General features: G+C 40.1%; 1 protein-coding gene across 16 annotated transcripts in view; it reads left to right on the top strand.

Moving 5' to 3' along the window:
- Atp9b (ATPase, class II, type 9B) overlaps positions 1-20,281 on the top strand; it is a 199,941-nt gene that overhangs the window by 123,839 nt on the left and 55,821 nt on the right. For 14 of the 16 annotated variants that reach the window (XR_001782382.2, XR_001782381.2, NM_015805.3 and 11 more), the window contains 2 exons: positions 1,471-1,631; positions 14,811-14,953. Coding sequence is in view for 14 of the 16 variants with exons in the window: in NM_015805.3 (NP_056620.2) it covers positions 1,471-1,631; positions 14,811-14,953 (304 nt within the window). In the remaining 2 variants the exon portion in view is untranslated. The remainder of the gene's footprint in view (positions 1-1,470; positions 1,632-14,810; positions 14,954-20,281) is intronic. The other 2 variants (XM_030250535.1, XM_006526511.3) reach the window with 1 other exon arrangement.

Raw genomic sequence — 20,281 nt, 5'->3', positions numbered from 1 at the left:
ACTCAATGGATAGAGTTTGGTGCTGGGCCAGATGCAATCACTCATTCCTGGCTTTTAATATTTTGGAGGTAGAGGCAGGAGGATCAAAGTTAGGGGTCACCCTGTCTATGTAGGGAGTTCCAGGTCAAGCAGGGCTTGTTATGCACAGAAATTGCATAACAAGATCCTGAATTTTTTAAATTAATTAATTAATTAAAAAATTTTTTGCGGTTAGTCCCCAAAGTCACACATCTTCTCTGAAGAGTAGTAACTGGGTCCAAAGTGAATGTCTAACAGTGAACACAATGTGCCTGCTAGACTTAGAGTTGTGTGACACTGTGCACAGCATTGCCTCCCTCCCTGCTAGACTTAGAGAGCTGTGCCATATGACACTGTGTACAGACACAGTGTTGCTTCCTTCTCAGAGCCTAGCCAAGAAGCTGCTGAGAGGTCCTTATTGTACAGTAAGAAGCTGAGGGCCGGCCTGGGCTATACCCTTCAGAGGTAGAGTCCAAATCCAAGTGAGCAGGCTTCATTCAGGTCAGTAGCCTCGGCTGCTGTGTTGTGTGCCTTCTGTTCTCCCTCTCCTGTTGCTGCTTCTCGGTGTTAACCTCAAGCAGGACCCCTTCCTGCCCACACATGGAACTACACTTTGCTCTTTAGGGGTGAAGTGGGAAACCATCCACAGAAATTGCCAGAGCTCAAAATTGAAGTTGCGCATTTCAGAGCAGCCAGGTTGGGTTCTCTTTACTTTTTAGGGCAAGGGTTATTTGGGTATCAATGCTCCCTGTTTCCAAAATCAAGGAGACATGATTGCTTGCTTTGGTGTAATTTTCCTTATATTTATGTGCTCAGCTAGTAATCAATCCACATGATGAATTTCAGTGTAGTATGTCACACTGGAGGAATCAGAAGTGTGGGACTTGCATAAATTAAGCAATTTCCAATTCTAAACTGACCCCCATGGTTGATCTCTTTCTTTGTAAGACTTTGCAGAAATTTGCAGAATGGCTGACACACACTATCCTATAAGTGGGGGAGTCTGGATCTGAGTGGAGGGTATCCAAGGGATACTTGAGAGTGACAACAGGGAAGCTCTCACTGCATGCTACAGAAGATGAACACTTTGCTCACGGCGTTGCTGTGATGCAGCCCTGCTTTTGTGATTCTTGGTCTTGTCCTGATGGCATCTTCCTGTTGCATACAGCAGATGAAGCTGTGGGGGTTGGTTGTTCACTCTGGTCTACCGTTTGCCATCACTCCTCCCTGAGAACTCGGTACAGGATACAGTACAGTTTTAGAAATCCTACCTAAATCTAGGAGAGGCGTGAGAAGAGAAAATCAAGAGTTTTGTGTTGAATTATTATAAAGACTATTACAATCTTATGTCTTCTCAAGTCATTTTCATGTATTCTGATCACGACACTAGAGATGGGTGCCAACTTGAGCATGTATTAATGCTACACTTTTTTTGTTTTTTGTTTTTTTTAGGTTGGTTTATTGGACCTCGAACTCAATCAGCTGACAAAGGCGCTATTTCTGGCTTTAGTTGTTCTTTCTGTTGTTATGGTAACCTTACAGGGATTTGCAGGCCCATGGTACCGTAATCTTTTTCGGTTCCTCCTTCTCTTTTCCTACATCATTCCCATAAGGTATGTTTAAAATTAGAAGAACACAAATGTCTTATTTCATAATGTATGATTTTGCTGAAATTGTTTTATCATAGTGTGGAAGAGGTTACCCAGTCAAAACTACAGAGGAAGGGGCTGAGAACCCAGATGAATAGAGCAAGTTATCTGTAAGTGGAATTTAGAACATGATTAGTTTTGCTAGAGTTAGAGAAAAGTACCCCTTTGTGTGCTTTTAACAGTGTTGTCTCAACAGCTGGAAAATGCCTCTCATTCAAACACAAATATGAATTCAGAAGAAAAGGTTAGCAAGTTGCTGGTTGCTGTCTCATTTCCAGTGCTCGAGGGCCTATGTGCATTGTTGACATTTGAAATTATCTACTTTTAAAAGCCAGGGCTAGTAGTGTTCGCCTGTAATCCTTAGCCACAGCCAGGATGCTAAGGCCTGGTACATACCAAGACCCTGTCTCGGGAAACAAACAAAAAGGAAGGTCCCCACTGTTTAAGGAGGATCTGCTAGATCGTTCAGATTAGAAGAGGTGCTTAGCAAGGCAGTCTTCAAAAGAAACTATTTTTAAAAATGATAAGCAATGTAACTAGAGATTGGTGTGTAAGCAGTTAATATTCAGTATCTATTTAAAGACTCAAACAGCTTCAAAAATGATATCTTTAGAAAGAGATCCTTAGTGTGTTTGTGTTATGCTGACATGTATAAAAGACTTAGTGTGTGTGTGTTATGCTGACATGTATAAAAGACTTAGTGTGTGTGTGTGTGTGTGTGTGTGTTATGCTGACATGTATAAAAGACTTAGTGTGTGTGTGTGTGTTATGCTGACATGTATAAAAGACTTAGTGTGTGTGTTATGCTGACATGTATAAAAGACTTAGTGTGTGTGTGTGTGTGTGTGTGTGTGTGTGTGTATGTGTTATGCTGACATGTATAAAAGACTTAGTGTGTGTTATGCTGACATGTATAAAAGACTTAGTGTGTGTGTTATGCTGACATGTATAAAAGACTTAGTGTGTGTGTTATGCTGACATGTATAAAAGACTTAGTGTGTGTGTTATGCTGACATGTATAAAAGACTGAGATTTTTCCTGAGTAAACCTGTGACTCATGAATGAAGCCTGCATCTAGACTCACTGTCATTTGTAATGTCAGTTAAGGTGACAGGGATCCAGGCAAAAAGGCTCCTGTATGCAACTGCCATTGCTGTTGCCACCACACTTGTCATGTGCATAGTCCTCAGCTTTGATAACAGCCTCAAAGCCAGCCAGTTCCCCAGCTTTGTCTGTGGGAAGCCGTGCCTCATACATAGGCTGGGCTTGCCTTCTCTCACCTCTCCAAGAATAACAAGACTATTTCCACATTAAGCCCTTCACACCTAGCTGTGCTGTCTGCTGGTACTGACAGTTAGTTCTTTGTCATTCAGACATCACCCAAGTACACCCCTTAGGCCTGAGGAAAGTCCCACCAATCCATCCCAAGGCACTTGCTGCCTGTCATTGGCTGCCATTCTGTGTGGCTCTGTGCTGAGGCCTGTCTTCTTTGTTGGCCACTACTCCCTACCACCAAACTCTGTAAAGGGATGCAGACTGTTTGAACAAATACTTTTGTATCCAGTGCCAGAGCCAGGTGACACAGTGGGCAGGAAGGGCTCCTGGACATACTGCTTTGGAAAGTTACATATGTACAAACCATCACAGATATCATGTATGCTCGTGTTGAATACCATATGTGAGCTCAAGGACAGATGTATGTCCCCAAATAGCGTAACTGTGAAGTCACGTGTCTGTTTTATTCAACAGTTATGACAGAGTTTACTCAGATATGCAGATTCTTCAGAAAGCTATTTGTTGATACAGCTTCAGCCTGTGGATGCATGGGCTTGCAGTGATCCTAGCCTCTGTGTCTTATCACCATCAACTGCCTTCTTCCTACCGTCCTTCTTCCCACTGTTTCCCTGACGTTCTTATGTATATAATACCCACTCTCACTGGACATCAGCCAAGGAGGAAACTCACTCACTTAGTGTAAAAAGAAGAATGTGTCTCCTGCTTAGGAACTCCAGCTTAGGCCAGTCTTACATTACTGCCCAGTTAGCCACTCCTGAACCAGGCAGCACAGGTCCCAGGCAGAGCCTAGGACTTCTCAGTGCCTGGTAATAGAATTGCAGGCTCTTTCCTATGGAAAAATGATGCCAACTTCTAGACTTGTTGATAGACACTGTGAAATATAATCTCTCAAGTTATATTAGGCTATACATTTGTTTTTATCCGAGTTTAATGACAAAATATTTTAGGGCTTCTTCTGGAACTTACCTCAAGATTTTCACTGCACTTTATTTTTGCATGATGTAGTCAGTCATGAATGTTCCATGTGTGCTTAGAAAGTTTTCTATGTATTCTGTGGAGTGAGTTTTTGTACAAATGTCACTAGATAAGTCTTACAGGTTTTTAAAATCATCTATTTGCTTCCTTTAAGGGAACTCTCCCTAACTCTATAAGCAGACGATCTCTCATAATAATTATGGTTTTGTTCATTTCCCATGGTGCATTTGTGTTTTAAGCTATGTTACTTAATGTTTACCGGCTTAGAATTGTTGTTTGTGTGAATGAGAAGGTTTTATCAGCAGTGTGTGGCTGGGGAGTTTTGTTTTCCAGTCCTTTATGATCTTTACATTTATTACAATTAAATGACTTGACTGCATTTATTTTTACTTAATTTGTTCTCCGTCTATATTTTGTACCCTTTGAATGTTTTAAAGTCCTTTTTATCCTTGTATTTTTTTGTATTCTGTCCTATTATTCTCGTAGAAGAGTTACCCTCCACATAATTTAAAAAAAAATTCTTTGATTTTCTTTAAAATGATTCAAGGACCTCAAAATATTTGGACTGTAGCACCCTCTGTGTCATGATTATATGCCTACAAACACACACACACACACACACACACACACACACACACACACAGTGGTATTTACTTGTACTTAGGCTTCTGTTCTACACATCTGACTGTCATCCTTACTCATACTCAAGATTTGCATGCAGCTTCTATGGCTTGACCTTCTCCATACCATTCTTTGGCGCCCATCATCACCCTGGCCACAGCTGGATAGTTAACACCTTACAAGCTTATCCCACTTATCCTTTAAGCTGTCTCCCACTTATCCAAGACAGACAGAAGGATATCCTGCTTATCCAGGACAGACAGAAGGATGGGCTCTGAATAATGCCAGTGTCACTTACAGACACCTTTAGGGATTATGTTTGAAATAAGACTTGCTTTGTTTTTTTTTATTACTTATGTCCTTTTTTGTTTTGTTAATAATTGAAACAATTGAGAAACAACTATAAGTGGTGATGTAGGCCACAATCGATGCATCAAGCTCATTTGAACACTAGAAATGCACAAACGAATCAGTATCCTACCACTTTCATGTCCTTTCTCCCTTTATTTTAGCTGACTGCTGGTCAGTTTGATGTTACCTGACCCAAGACTAGGGTCACCTGGGAAAGGAGGACTCCAGATGAGAAAATGTCCTCATCAGATTGGCTTGTAGGCAGGTCTGTTGGGCATTTTCTTGATTAATGATTAATTAATGTGTGAGGGCTCAAACACTTGTGGGTGGTGCCACCCTGAGCAGGTGGTCGTGGACTGAATGATTAAACAAGCTAAATGAGCCAGTTAGCAGTGTTTTTCCATGGACAGTGCTATAGTAACTACCTCCAGGTTCCTGCTTGAGTTCCTGCCCTGACTGCCCTCCTTGGATTGTGATGTGGACATGTAAGCCAAATAAACAAAAGCTAAGTTGCTTTTGCCCATGGTGTTTATCAGAAAGCATACCAGGTACCAGGACACTTGTTGACTATCAGCTGTGGCCAGGGTGATGGCAGGCACCAAAGCAGACAAAGAGGAAGGCAAGTCAGTGTGGTGGCAGAGGATGGGAGGGAGGGGGGAGGAAGAGCCTAGGAGAGTACCACCTGCCTGCCTGCCCGCCCTGCACTACCCACAGCCTGCTTTCTCCAATCTGCTAAAGGAATGGCATTTTCCCATCTTCTTGAAGGGATTATAAAGATTTTCTTTCTTGTGTTCTTCCTTTGAGTTGATTTTTTAAAGCCTGTCTGTGATGTTACATTGAAGACTGCTTCTGTTTGAAAGTGGGAGAAAGGTTGAAGGAGCCTTTCTCCTTAGATCTGGGGCACTTCTGTGAGATCTGGACTGGAATTTATAGACTATCTCCATTGTCTCTGTCTTTAGGAAAATAATGACATAAATGTTCTTGCCCCACTTTTCTTTTATTCATTTAATAAAATTATCTTAACAAAATTATGTCTTAGTAGAATTGTTGGAGCTAAAAGTGATTTCTGTTGGTTTCATATTTGAATAGTAACTTGGATTTATAGTGAAAATGGAAAATACCTAATAAGAAAATAAGTACAATGTCAACATATATATAACTGTATATAACCTTTCATGTGTTTAGAACTGGGAAAATGACCTAGTGGGTTAAGGAAGTGAATTAGGCATGGTACTACACACCTATAACCCCAGCAATGGACAGTAGAGAAAGGAAGACTCCTCGGGCTTGCTAGTCAGTCAGTTTTCCCAAACTCACAAGCTCCAAGTTCAATGAGAAATGTCTCAGAAAATACAATGGAAAGTAATAGAGGAAGACATTCAGTGTTGTCCCTTTCCCCCTACAAGCACATACACACATGTGTGTCCACATGCACACATATACAAACACTCTTACCTTTTTATATGTTTAGATAACCATATAAATATGAATATGCACTTATGCTTATCTTTGTGTATATATCTTTGCACATACATATATGCATAAATCAGTGTACACTTCTATTTTAGTCTCTATGGTCACTGAAAATATTTACTAATAAAAGGATAATACTGCCTACAATCTCCTATGCTCTAGCTTTTCAGTGAGTATGTTTAGCACGTTCATCTAGGTGTGCTGACCTGACGACACAGTTTTGCAGCCTTCCTTTGCTTTAGCTTACCATGAGCATGCTCACTGTAACCCAGCAACCCTACAGAGCTTTGCATGCCTGCTCCTGAGTGGTACCAACTTACCCGAAGGAGGAAGAGCCATAGAAGTACAGGAGGCATTTAGAGAATTGTGCATTATCTTTAATGAAAACAAATTTGTTTTCCTGTTGACAAGTTTCCATAAAATATGGATTACAATTTATTTAAGTGTTTAAATGTGCTTTTGGACTTTTAAATTATGTTATTTTGCAAAATATGCAACTCTAGGAAGTAAAGTAATTTTTTTCTCTAGTGTCCTAAGAATCAGAATTCAAGTTTACAAAAATTAAGAATTTTATTAAAATTACTCAGTACAATGAAATAATTCTTAAGCTACTTGATAAAATTTACATTGTGTTTTTTGTTTATTTTGTGGTGTTTTTTAGATCATAATTTAATTAAACATTTTTGTCGTCCAAAGAGAAATATCATGTATGTAGCTTTTATTGTAATTCTAAAATGAGTATATGTCCCTTTGCATGTCCCCTAACAGGAAGATACCAGCAAAATTGTTAACACATCAACATATCCAGGGTCATGTGTTTGCTGTTCCTGTCTGTTTTCTTAAGAGGCTTTAGAGTGCCCATTTTTAATTGATAACCCCAAACCAAGTTCTCAGTGCTGAGTCAGAGAGACTTTTGCTTCTGTATAACGCTTACATGGTCAAGAGGCAAAAATGCTGTTAGACAGAGAGATAATTATATCCCTTCTGAGGCACACTTAAGAACCTCTTTTTCAAGCAATGCCTTTCCTAGAGCACTGAAATGCGAGGGCTGTCTGTAGGTTGTGGAGACATAGTTTTTGTTTCATTTTGCCTGTGTCACCGTCAGAGCATGTGGGAGGCTCATCAGAGAAATTCCTAGAACCCGTGGACTGAAGACTGGATGGCAACATCTGCACCCTGAAGGCTGCCATCAAAGGTGCCAGGTTGTATTGGTGCAGAGTTGTACGAGGGTTAGCAGTGAACTCTCCCCAAAAGAAAGTTCTTAGCAATTTCTGCCAGTTATTGTCAGTTCTGAATGGTTTTATGGTTGTTTGGTTTGTCTTCTTATCCAACAATTCTTCTAACTGAGAAGGGGTGAGTTCTCACATTGGAGTCAGTAGCAACTCTTAGACTCTGAGTAACTCTGATACAGTAGTAGATTCTGATACATCCACTCCCATCTCCGGTTTGAAGTGTCCTCAGCCTTGTTTCAGTAGCTATGTGTTAGCTCTTCTCATCTCTGTGACCAGTACATGCATGCACATCCACGAAGAATGTTTATCTCCTGTATGTATGTATCAGCATACACTGTTTTAGTTTTTGTAGTCGTTTAAAATACTTGCTTATAAAATAATGGTAATACCATTATTATATGCCATTAGTATTATATGTTACAGCAACCTTTTGAACATTAAACGCTTGCATTTACTATATTTGGAGTATTTTGGTTTTCTTTTTAATTTCTAGTAATTCTGTATACTTAGGGATACAGTAGAATGCTATATAGCATATACTACATGGGTGAATGGTTTTGCATGGTTAACTTCTTGTTTTTCTCAGGAATGTTGCATGTATATTTGCTTATGAAAACATAATGTGTTTTCTTGTTTCGTTGCTTTATACAGTTGAAATCATATTGATTACCACTTTACAACCTTGCATCTTATGTTTGACGTGGCTTCATAGGCTCATCCATCCCTATACCTTGCTATCCTTACTTATGACTGTACCACTGAGCTTGTGTCCAGTATTCCATTGACAGACTCTAGGGTGTTCCATTGTTACTCTACACATTGATCAATGCGCATGTGAGCATCTGGTACTGAAGTCTAGGAATGGAGTTCCTTGACTCTGTACTTGTCTGTGACTTTGCTGTGTTTGTTAATATTGCCAGTATTTATCTGAGTGGTGGTACCCAGTTAGCATACCATTATCAATATAGACCAGTGTGGTTCTCAGCCTTCCTAATGCTATAAACTTTTAATACGGTTCCTCATGTTGTGGTGACTCCCAACCATAAAAATGGTTTTTGTTGCTGCTTCATAGCTATAATTTTTCTATGGAAATGAATTGTAATTTCCTATGGTCTTAGGCTATCCCCTCAAAAGGGTCATTCAACCTTCCCTCCCACAAGGGGTCATGACCCATACGTTGAGAACCAGTGATTTACAATTTCTTTTGTGAACATTCGTAGTCCTTTGTTGTTGTCTTCTGACAGTTATGTTTTTCATTCCTATTTTGCTGACATCTTTCTCTATAGCTTGACTTTTTTTTTTTTTTACCCAGGAAAAGTTTCTAATTTTACCTTGTTAAATATAAATGAATTCTTATAGGATATTGTCAAACTGTGTACCTAGAAATCTTCTTCCTCTGCTCTGAGACCTTTGTTGTTGTCTTCTGACAGTTATGTTTTTCATTCCTATTTTGCTGACATCTTTCTCTATAGCTTGACTTTTTTTTTTTTAACCCAGGAAAAGTTTCTAATTTTACCTTGTTAAATATAAATGAATTCTTATAGGATATTGTCAAACTGTGTACCTAGAAATCTTCTTCCTCTGCTCTGAGACCCTGCTCTCCTCTCACTGTCTGCTGCATCTGAGTATTCTTCCGTTTGACCACTGAAAGTGATTTCATTCTCTTGATGATGGGACTTGAACTCAGACTTTGACGCATGCATACATTCTACCACAGATAGACTCCAGCTCAAGGAGGTTGGGGTAGGGTGTGGGGGTCGTGGCAGAAAGACAAAGGTTTGAACCCAAGGCCTTGCCTACGCGAGACAACTGATTTTTTTAAACTAGTGTTTGATAGAGTTTTCAGATCTAGAGTTTCAGTTTATTGTCTCAGCATCCTTTGTAAAATAAGAAGAAAGCCTCTTTCCCAGAGGTTTGGTAACATCTGTGTCATGTGCACCTGCCTATATGGGCACACTCCTTCTGTCTACCTCAGACGCAGTAGCAAGCTAATGAACATTCCCTCAAAACTTGGCAGTCTTCAACATAGGCCTTTTCTCCTCCTAGTCCTGAGGTTTCGCTTTGCTTGTTTATGAATCGGCTATACCTCTTGCTGTTTTCATTTTTCTGTTGAATTTAATATTTGACTAATTGGTATCTCATGTTTGCAAATACATTTAGTACCTTATTAGACTTTTGATTCAATTGTGGTACTTCTAAAACGTTTAAAATTGCATGTGTGTTTGTTTGGGTCATGCATGCCATAGTCTGAGTATTGAAGTCCTAGAACAACTCGTGGGAAGTGGTTTCCACTGTCCACCATGTCCTAGGGGTCCATCTCAGTTTCCAAGCTTGCAGTACATGCACTTTGATCTGATCCATCTTGCTTTGCTTAAGGTCTACTTTTGTGTTGAAACCTTAGCTGACCACTGGAGTGTGACGAACAAGTCAGCCTTTAGTAAGAGATTACAGAACTACCATGTGCTAAAATTAGGAACAGATACACGTTACACCTAACATTAAGCATGTTAACTTGACTTCCTTCACCAGAGAATGTAGAAAGATGAGTTGTCAGGAGTCTACTACGCTAACTAGATTATACATCCGTAAGTATGTAAGCAGAAAGGTTGGTCTCCGTTGGCATTTGGTGGTGCACTGTTTGCTGGAAAAGGTGAAGCTGGATTTTGGTTCTAGACCTGGACAATGCATTTATGTGGGCTTGGTGGCACAGGACTGAACTTCTAACATTTTGGCTACAGGAGTTCAAGGAAGGCCTACCTAAGCTACGGAGTAAATTGAAAGCTAACAGGCCATTTACAGACCTTGACTAAAACCAGAGAAATTGTTAGGGACAATGGGTATAGCACAGTGGTAGAGCACTTTGAGTAGGAAGTGGAGAAGTTGGCATGTTGACCTGTTGTCCTCCTGTTCGCTCACAGTTGTTTTGATTTATTTAAGGTTAGCAGTGCTGATCCAAAGCTCAAGAGGGTTCAACTGGTCCTGGAGATGACAGCCTTAGCTACAGTATGGTGCACAGACAGTTCAGCAGGGAAAGCCTTTGATGCTGGCTGCTCTGCCTGCAGTATAGCATCAGAGTAAGAGATGCAGGAAGACTTCAGATAAAACACCTGTGGCCTTCACACATCTAAGGGTCTTTATAGAAATGTGCTTTGTTGTTGTTGTTGTTGTTGCTTTTGTTGCTTTTGGGTTTTTTTGTTTTGTTTTGTTTTGTGTATGTGTGTTGTGGTGTTTTTTTTTTTTTTTCCTTTCTTTCTCAGATTAGAATTGGCATGTGAATTATTTCAGGTAAATTTGTTCCCCAATGAGAATTGTGCATATTTCCCTGGCTGGCTAGGGACTGGGCTCACCTGGCAGTGATAAGTGCTAAGGTTTAATTGTAACAAATTAGAACTTAAATATAGCAAGCATCCTGGGGCCTAAATGCATTGTATTGTGTATTTTGGGGAAAATGCACTTGAAATTTATTCAGACTCTGAGTTTCTTCTTCAAGTATTTGTAGCTGTGAGATTAGACTGTACAAAAATAAACCATCATGAAGGAAACATCTTGAAATCCACCTCATGTTTGTCAGTATTGCACAAGGAAACATTTTTATATATATTCCTATGGCAACATCCATAAAAGACTTACTCAGACAGTCAGTTTTTCATAGTGAATGATAGTAGATATCATACCATGTCCTGGCTCACTGGACCATCTGGGAACAAGTGCTTCTACCTGCAACGGGCCTCTGTGTAAGAGTGTCCCAGGCGCTTAGTCAGCAGAAGAGTGGCCTTGCTACTGTGTAACATGTCTCTGAGCTCATGTGATCCGTGGAGTAAAGAGCATGTCAGAGCTGGCATGCCCCTGGGTAGAGGCCTGTGTTTAGAAACTGTTCGGGCAGGGCATCACTAAGAGGTAAATTCAGTACAGTGTTACTCTGCAGCCATAGAGTTTGGATGCCTTTAGAGACTTAGCACTTAAAGCAAATTATCCTTTAGCATTTGACCAGACTCACAGCATCAGTCATGGTACATGTGGAGCTGTAATTCCTGTGTAGGAGTATTTTCTTAGTTGCCTTGTATTCAGATGAATTTCTGTTCTCCGTTCCTTACACCTTTCTGTTCTCCTCTTTGCCACGACAACTACTGCTATGTATGTTCTTTGCAGGCTGTGGTATTCAACCTAAAATGGTCCCAGAGTATTTACTTATTTACAATATAATATTCTATGAACTAATACATCCTTGTAATTCGTTAAGAGCACTAATTGCTCATGGTTTGGAAAGAGCTGTGCGAAGCAAGTTTGGAGATGCTTCTTTGGTTCTTCCACCAAACTTGTGAGGGCTGTAAGCTGGAGCACAGTGCAGCGTACCATTTTCCCAGACCACTGAACCAAAATCCAAAAGAACCCAATACACAGCAAGTCAGGAGCCAAGTGATCTGAAGTACAGAAAAACTAGACACAAGTCAGATCTCAGTGCTGTGTGCTGGATATGTGTGTCGTCCCTTCTTGGCTCACCTCACCTGCTCAATTCCCTCCCAACTTCTGGGTTTGTTTCAACAAGGGCTGTGGTCTTAATTATCTCTCTTGTTCATAAGGAATATGTTTTTTTCAGCCTAGTTCAAATAAGAATCCAAAGGGAATGTTTTGCATTTCCTCTTTTAATCTTCCCTTCATCCTAAACCCCCTAGAAGGCACTGTGATGTCACACCTGTTGACAGAGATATCCCTCACACTTCACACATACAGATTTACCAGCTTCTCACAGATCCTAGTATATCCATAGGACCACTGTGGCACAGAGACTTGGTGAAAATGTGTCTGCTGGTTCTGACTTGTGGACCCACACAGTGGTGACCTGCACTGTGGCCACTGGTCCTTCCTAGAATGCCAGTTTCTGTCCCTCCAGTGTAAGGATTATTGCCATTTAGTAGTTTGCTTTACTCTTTTAACAAAAGATGTGGAGGTACAGGCTGGAGAGATGTACACAGGTGACTGCCAGTTAACAGTTTTCCTCCCAATTCCCATGATTCTTTTTCTTTCAAAAATATTTTAAAAGTCAGTGTAATATTAATACTAAGAAGCAGCACAAAAGATAGTCTGTACATAGCCATTGGTAAAAATATTTTATGAGCGTTGGTTAAAAAAAAAAAGAGTAGACTATTAGGAATACAGAATTCAGTAAAACATTTATTAAAAAAAAATCCTGACCAAGAATTCTAGTTCAAGAATTGTTCAACACAAGAAAGTCCTTTATTACAATGCATTACATTAACGAAAAGGAAGAATGTTATGATAATCTTACCTTTTTTTATCCTTTCTTTTTTTCTATTAGGTATTTTCTTCATTTACATTTCCAATGCTATGCCAAAAGTCCCCCAAACCCCCCCCCCACTCCCCGACCCCCCCACTCCCACTTCTTGGCCCTGGCATTCCCCTGTACTGAGACATAAAAAGTTTGCAAGACCAAGGGACCTCTCTTTCCAATGATGGCCAACTAGGCCATCTTCTGATACATATGCAGCTAGAGACACGAGCTCTGGGGAATACTGGTTAGTTCACTTTGCCCCTTCTTAGAATTGGGAACAAAACACCATGGAAGGAGTTACAGAGACAAAGTTTGAAGCTGAGACAAAAGGATGGACCATCTAGAGACTGCCATACCTGGGGATCCATCCCATAATCAGCCTCCAAACACTGACACCATTGCATACACTAGCAAGATTTTGCTGAAAGGACCCAGATATAGCTATCTCTTGTGAGGCTATGCCGGGGCCTAGCAAACACAGAAGTGGATGCTCAGAGTCAGCTATTGGATGGATCACAGGGCTCCCAATGGAGGAGCTAGAGAAAGTACCCAAGGAGCTAAAGGGGTCTGCAACCCTATAATTCCTATGATTTTTAAGGTGTGAACTTTATGCATAGATTAATGAAGTTATGCTTATTTGATAATTCCTACCTTAGACACTTGCCACTGGATGATTCCTCAAGATTGTTTATTCAAAATTATATTTATTAAAAGGTTATGTAGCAGAGGACTGCCTTGTCTGGCCTCAGTGGGAGAGGATGTACTTAATCCTGTAGAAACTTGATGCCCCCAGGGAAGGGGGATGCTGATGGGTGAGGCAGGTGCGGGTGGGTGGGTGGGTAGGTGGAGGAGCACAGTCTCAGAAACAAAGGGGTGGGGGACCAGGAAGGGGGCAACATTTGGAATGTAAATAAATAAAATAATTTAGTAAAAAAAGGTTGGATCTTGTGAATTACCATGTTGCTAGGACATAAATGGTTGGCAAATAGCAGTTTCATCTCCATGGTTTTCACCAGCAGTTCTCAACCTTCCCAGGTTTGCAGCTCTTAGTGCACTTCCCCATGTGTGCTGAATCCATCATAACATTATTTTTGTTGCTACTTCATAACTGTCACTTTGCTACTGTTATAAATGATAATGTAAGTATCTGATATGCAGAATATCTGATACGGGGCCCATTTGAAAGAGTTGTTAAACCCCCCAAAGGGGTCTCAGCCAGCAAGTGGGAAACTACTGGTTTACACAGTCTTGTCCACTGAGCTTCCATAGGTTCATTAGGTGAGTTGACCCAAATAGGTGTGCTGTGACTATTTCCTTCAGTGGACAGTTTTACAGTGCTTTCTTGTGTAGCCACTTTTTAATTAAAGCCTGGAAGACCCTCCAGAGTCCATCCATTATAGTCCTATACTGTAAGATGCAATCGAAGCAAAGTTGTCCCAGGAACAATGACCCTTTACATGCGTTAACCTTACAGATTAGAAATGTGCAATACTAAAACCTCACTAAGAAGCACCATGACTACTCCGGAGGCCTCAAGCCCCATTTCACATATTTTCACACAGTATTCCTTCCATGATTCCCTAAGCATAGGCATTTCCCTCTTTAGGCCCACAGTTCTCTGGGTGTTAATTGGGTGCTGAGAACCAGTTGCCTGCTTCTCTTCTAGCTCATGCTGTAACTCATGCAGAAGGAATTATCCACCCAACTATCACCTGAAAACATTATCTAGAGTACAAAAGCATATGTTGAGTTAAATATACACAGATCTGTTAAAGTCTAAAATCTAATATTATTTATTCCTATATAAATTAAAGTTATATATAAGTACATTCAGATGAAACCATGGGTGTGGACATGTTATATAGGTGTGGAAGCACTGACCATCATGATGGTTTTTCTTGGCAGTCTGCGAGTAAACTTGGATATGGGCAAAGCAGCATATGGATGGATGATTATGAAAGATGAGAATATTCCTGGTACAGTTGTTCGGACCAGCACAATACCAGAAGAACTTGGACGCCTGGTGTACTTACTGACAGACAAAACAGGTATTGTTCATATCTGTTTGTCTTTCAATGTACCAGATAACATCACAAATATTTCATTTTTGCACATGAACACATGTATATGTGTCATAACTGCTTGCTAGATCTATAGGTGTCTAGGCTCGACTTTTGAGAACTATTTATACGATTGAGTCTCCGTCCTTTGGTGTGTGAAGACACTGAACAGTGTCCTCACAGTCAGCGACATGTAACTGTGCTGTAGCTTTAAATCGCTTACTTTTGTATTTTGAATCTTCTAGAATCTCATGTTTTTTTTTTCTTGCTGCAACTACATGTCTCTATAGTGGCTTAAGAACAAGACATGTATTTCTGTACTGTAGGTGACCCTTGAGCTGTTGGAAGCATTGGAAACGCATTGTAGCACTCTCCTGCGTGGATCACCACACATGACTATCCCGCTCTGTAGCTCATTTTTATGTTGTTCGTATTTTATGATTTTATTTATTAAGAGTTCTTAATCTCTAATGTACTAAATAAAAGATGATTTAAATTCTAGTAATTGTTAGTGAACTAGAAATAAAAGCTTATATGCATAACATATTACATATATAGCATAATTACATACATAGCATAAATAAAACATATTCCAAACACAATTCAGCATCACCTTTAATTAATGTTAGTAGTTAGCTATAACATCACATTTAATTAATGTTAGTTGTTAAACTACAAAGAATACAGATGTGCTTACAACATAACTGTACGTTGTTATAAAATTCTTTCGATTTGCAAAAAGGTAAGAGATAGAAGTAGGCGTATAAATGGGAAAGAACACATATTTATAGGTGTAAGAACCAAGGCAGTCAACTAATGACTTTAAAATATAGGAAACCAGCAAAATGGCAAGTTTCAAGTTCAAATATTCTACTTAAAAATATTCCACTTACAAATATTCCACTTGCAAGGTGTAAGTGAAAATGCACCAGAAAATAAAGTCCCTATAACATGCAGTAATGAAACATGTGGTTGCGAACTTGAGGACCTGGGTGGATGGGTGTGAAAAAAGAACAACTGGACATTGCTGATGAATGTAACTTAAGACTTTGATAAATATGAATTCAATATTTATTATGCTGGTGTCAACTCTCCTGGGGAATTTGGAAGTTTAGTGTAACTGAGGGTCCAGTTGGGGATTTTTATTTTGATTTCGGTATAGTACCGTGAAGAACTTCAGACATGGGATGCTCACAAGTACGAGTGGCTCATTCAGAAATAAGAGGACACTGCTTCAAGAGTAGACTGAGGGAGTACACCTGGAGTTTCCTCTCCCAGTTCCAGTGAGTGACAGGAAGTTTGCCGAAGACAACGACTACATAGCCAGTATGCCTGTGTAGGCAGGTAGCCGTCAGAACCAGCCACTGCACATGTGTGCTCTGCTGTACTGGCTAAAAGTACCCATTGCTGTGAGCTGCTTTCTCTGCTGATAGGGACACAAAGACCAAAATCTCCAGAGTCAAATCAGAATAACAGTGTGAGCAAAAGAACATAGAGCTGAGAGACTCTTCTGGAGAATGTTTAGTCCTTAAGAGAGTTTAGTTTAGTGTAATGTGTAAGCCTAGCATCCTGTGTCCCAATGTCAGTTAAGGCACTTAATGAAAAAAAAAAAACAATTAGAATGTCACAGATGGCATAAAGTAGTCTGGATTAAGTTCAAACAAAGTTCACAAGATCCAAATTATATAATTTTTAAAACCTGAAACCCTTAAAGAAGACCTAATTCGATTAATAGGTATGATACCTGTAACCAGGGTTTCTCAGGTTAATAAGCACAAGATAAAATAGAAGTTCTACTTGCTTTGAACTGTGATGGTATATACAACATTATGAATGGATTTTAGCTGTAGCATCAAAATTATGTGTTGTACTTCTCAGTAGTTATTCTCCTACTTTTCCCTCCCAAAAGAAATGTCTGGGTGTCTGTAAGCAGTCAGGGGAGTGTAATAGAATGCTGATAATGTTGCTTCAGTTAACAAAAGGAAAGCTGTCTAGTTAGAATACACAGAAACTAAACTTTGTTAAAGTAGAATCTAGGGCCACCTGGTGCTGTACTCCTGTAACCAAGAGGCAACCAGGAGAGACCTGAGTTGAAGGCTAGCCTGGACTACAAAATGAAATGCTGTCTCAAAAATTAATTTTAAAAATAAATAGAGAAGTGTGGGGTGTTCGTACTGTTCAGAGCACCACCCAGCAGTGAGAACAAAGGATAACCGTGTGCATAGAAAGATTTTAAATCACAGTGATGAAGGACTAAGAGACACAGAAGGAAAAACAAAGTCTGTAATGTTTGTCGGTCTTAAGAGTGTTAAAGCAAACAATTAATCCACTTAACACTTAAAGAAAAGTAACCACTCATGTTTTTTTTAAAAAGGAAGGGAGGGAGGGAGGAAAGGAAAGGAAAGAAAAGGAAAGGAAAGGAAAGGAAAGGAAAGGAAAGGAAAGGAAAGGAAAGGAAAGGAAAAAGGAAAGGAAAAAGGAAAGGAAAAAGGAAAGGAAAAAGGAAAGGAAAAAGGAAAGGAAAGGAAAAAAAAGGAAAGGAAAATAGTAATGGAGGTAACTGGGGATTGAAAGAAGACTGGCTTCTCCCTGAACATCAAAGAAGATAGACTCTAAGAAGCACTATTTCAGAGAGCAGGACAGGTTCCTAATAGAAGGTTGAATTTTAGATACATATACACTTTAAAGGCCTCATTATATAAGCACAAAGTGATGGATGCAGGAGAAAATTACAGTATCTGCTGTCGCAGAAGGAAATTTTAGCATCACTTTAAGTAGTTGATCATCCAAGCAGATATCCAAGTGGTCAACCAAATGAAAGTCCAAATAGCCCTGATCTCATGGGATAGACTGGCTTCTGTGTCTGCCATACAGAGAATACATGTTTTCATGTAGTGTGTGGGTGGGTGGGTGGGGTGGGGGGAGCTTAGACAATCTCAGTGAACTCCAGGCAGTGGCTGTACTCACAGTAAAACAGCAGAAATGGTGAAAGTTAGGAACACAGTGGAGGTAGCCAATAGAATCATCAGAAATAGTAAAAAGTTAGAGGAGTACAATAGAAAAACCAAACAGAATCACATGCTGTCCTCACCTGCAGGATGTTCAGGAACTTGTGTTTTTCAATAAAAGAGGAGACTGGGCATTGTAATATATGCCTTTAGTTCCAGCACTCTGAGGCAGAGACAGACAGGTCTCTGTGAGTTTGGGGCCATGCTGATCTTCACAGTGAGTTCCAGACATCTAGGACTACATAGAAAAACCCTGACTCAAAAAGAGTAGAGAATAAAGGTTGGCCAATCTTAAGAGCAGTGAAAATCAAAGACATAGAAGGAGATCCAATCCAGTATTGCTCCTGTCTAGGGGGAGCGCAGGGACAAGGAGTGGAGCAGGGTCTGAGGGATGGGCCGTCCAGGGGCTGCCCCACCTGGGGGTCCATCTCATGTGTAGCCACCAAACCCAGACACTTGCTATGCTGGGAAATGCTTGCTGACAGGAACCCGATGTAGATCTCTCTGAGAGGCTCCGTCAGAGCCTTATGGATGCAGATGGGGATGCTTGCAGCCAAATATCAGACTGAGCACGGGAACTCCATTGGAGGAGTTGGGGGAAGGACTGAAGCAGCTGAAGGGGTTTGCAATCCCATGGGAGGAACAACAGTATCAACCAACCAGACCCCCAAAGCTCCCGGGAACAAAACCACCAACCAAGCTGTATATGTGGCAGACGATGGCCTTATCTAGCATCAGTGGGAAGGGAAGCCCTAGGTCTTGTGAAGTCTCGATGCCCCAAAGTAGGGGAATGCTAAGGCGGTGGGTGGGTGAATGGGTGAGCACCCTTGTGGAGGCAGGGGTTGGGGGTAGAGTGGGGGAGTTTTCAGGGGGAAATTGGGAAGGGGGATAACATTTAAATGTGAATAAACAAAATAACTTTAAAAAGCAAAAAGAACAGAAATTAGAGGCATGGTATCCAAAAGCCAATAGAGTATGCTGCTGCACATCTGTAGTTCCAGCTACTTGGACAGCTAAGGAGACTCTTGAGTCTGAGTTCAAAGCCAGCCTAGGCAACATAGCAAGACCCCTTCTTAAAACATAACTACAATTGTAAAGATAAAACACAATACACAATACAGCTGGCCAGTCTTTTGAAAAGACTTTATAAAATAAATGTAACTTGAAAATAAAACTGGGAAAAAAACAAAAATAGAGATAAGTATATAGAGTAAAGCTATAATCATGATATTTAAAATAAACCATAAGAAATATTGAACTATACAATAATAGATGAATCATAACAGGTAGAAGTCATTGCCTAGCTATGAGCTCATTATAAAACTTGAATACATTGAAATGCCCTTAATTGTGCTGTTTGAAGCCCCATAATCAATGAAAATATAATATAAACCTCTAGATAGATGTGGTTCAGGGCCTCAAGGCTTGTTTAAATTCAGAAACTTATCACTGAAAATTACAGCATTATTATGAGAAAAACAAAAAACAAAAACTCAGGGACTCCTTCCAGTCCAGTAAAGCATTTGGTGAGTTTCAATTTAGAACCCATCAATATGAAGTTCATTAGCAAAGTGGAGGTGAAGATGACATGTTTTCGTTCTGGAAAAGGACATTCCCAACATATGCTCTCTCTTAGCAGTAAGACATTTAAAGCCTTTCCGCAACACTAGGAAGGAACACGCAAAGATAGCTAGTCAGTATCGTATCTGAGTTACAGCTCATGTCAGAAAGCAAGAAAGCGGTCAAGGTTAAGAAAAGAATGTAATCCTAGAGGGTTAGTGGAAGGGTGGGTGTTGAGGCAGGAGGATTGACTGCAAATCCAAGGCCTCCCTGGACTACAGAGTGGATACAAAGCCAGCCGGAGCATCTTAGTAAGGCTCTGCCTTAAGATAAAATTAAAACATGGCTGGAGCCATAGCTCAGGGGGCAAGGGCTTTCTAGCATAGGCAAGGCCCTAGGTTCAGTCCCTGGAACTACCAAGAAGAAGAGGGCTTTGGGAGAGGACAGTGAAGTGCTTATTAGCAAGTAGCATACACAGAAAATCTAGTAAGTTTATAGATTAATAGTAGAAATTGTAGGTCATTTTAGCAAAACCAATATAGAAAAATCTATTGTGCTTACAAATAACAAAACCAGTTGGTGACATCAGTCCTCCTTAAAATGCTGATTTCCTTTTTAAAAAAATAAAGATGAGATTCTTAGTTACAGCTCCTCATTTTCTATGATGAAATTTCAAGTCATCAGTGTAAAATGGCAGGGAAGGAAGGATCCTGAAACCCAAAGCTCCCTCCACTTGGTACTCTTTTAA

This window comes from Mus musculus, chromosome 18 (assembly GCF_000001635.26).
Source record: "Mus musculus strain C57BL/6J chromosome 18, GRCm38.p6 C57BL/6J".
Lineage (NCBI taxonomy): Eukaryota > Metazoa > Chordata > Mammalia > Rodentia > Muridae > Mus > Mus musculus.
This window is presented reverse-complemented; position numbering and strand designations above follow the sequence as displayed.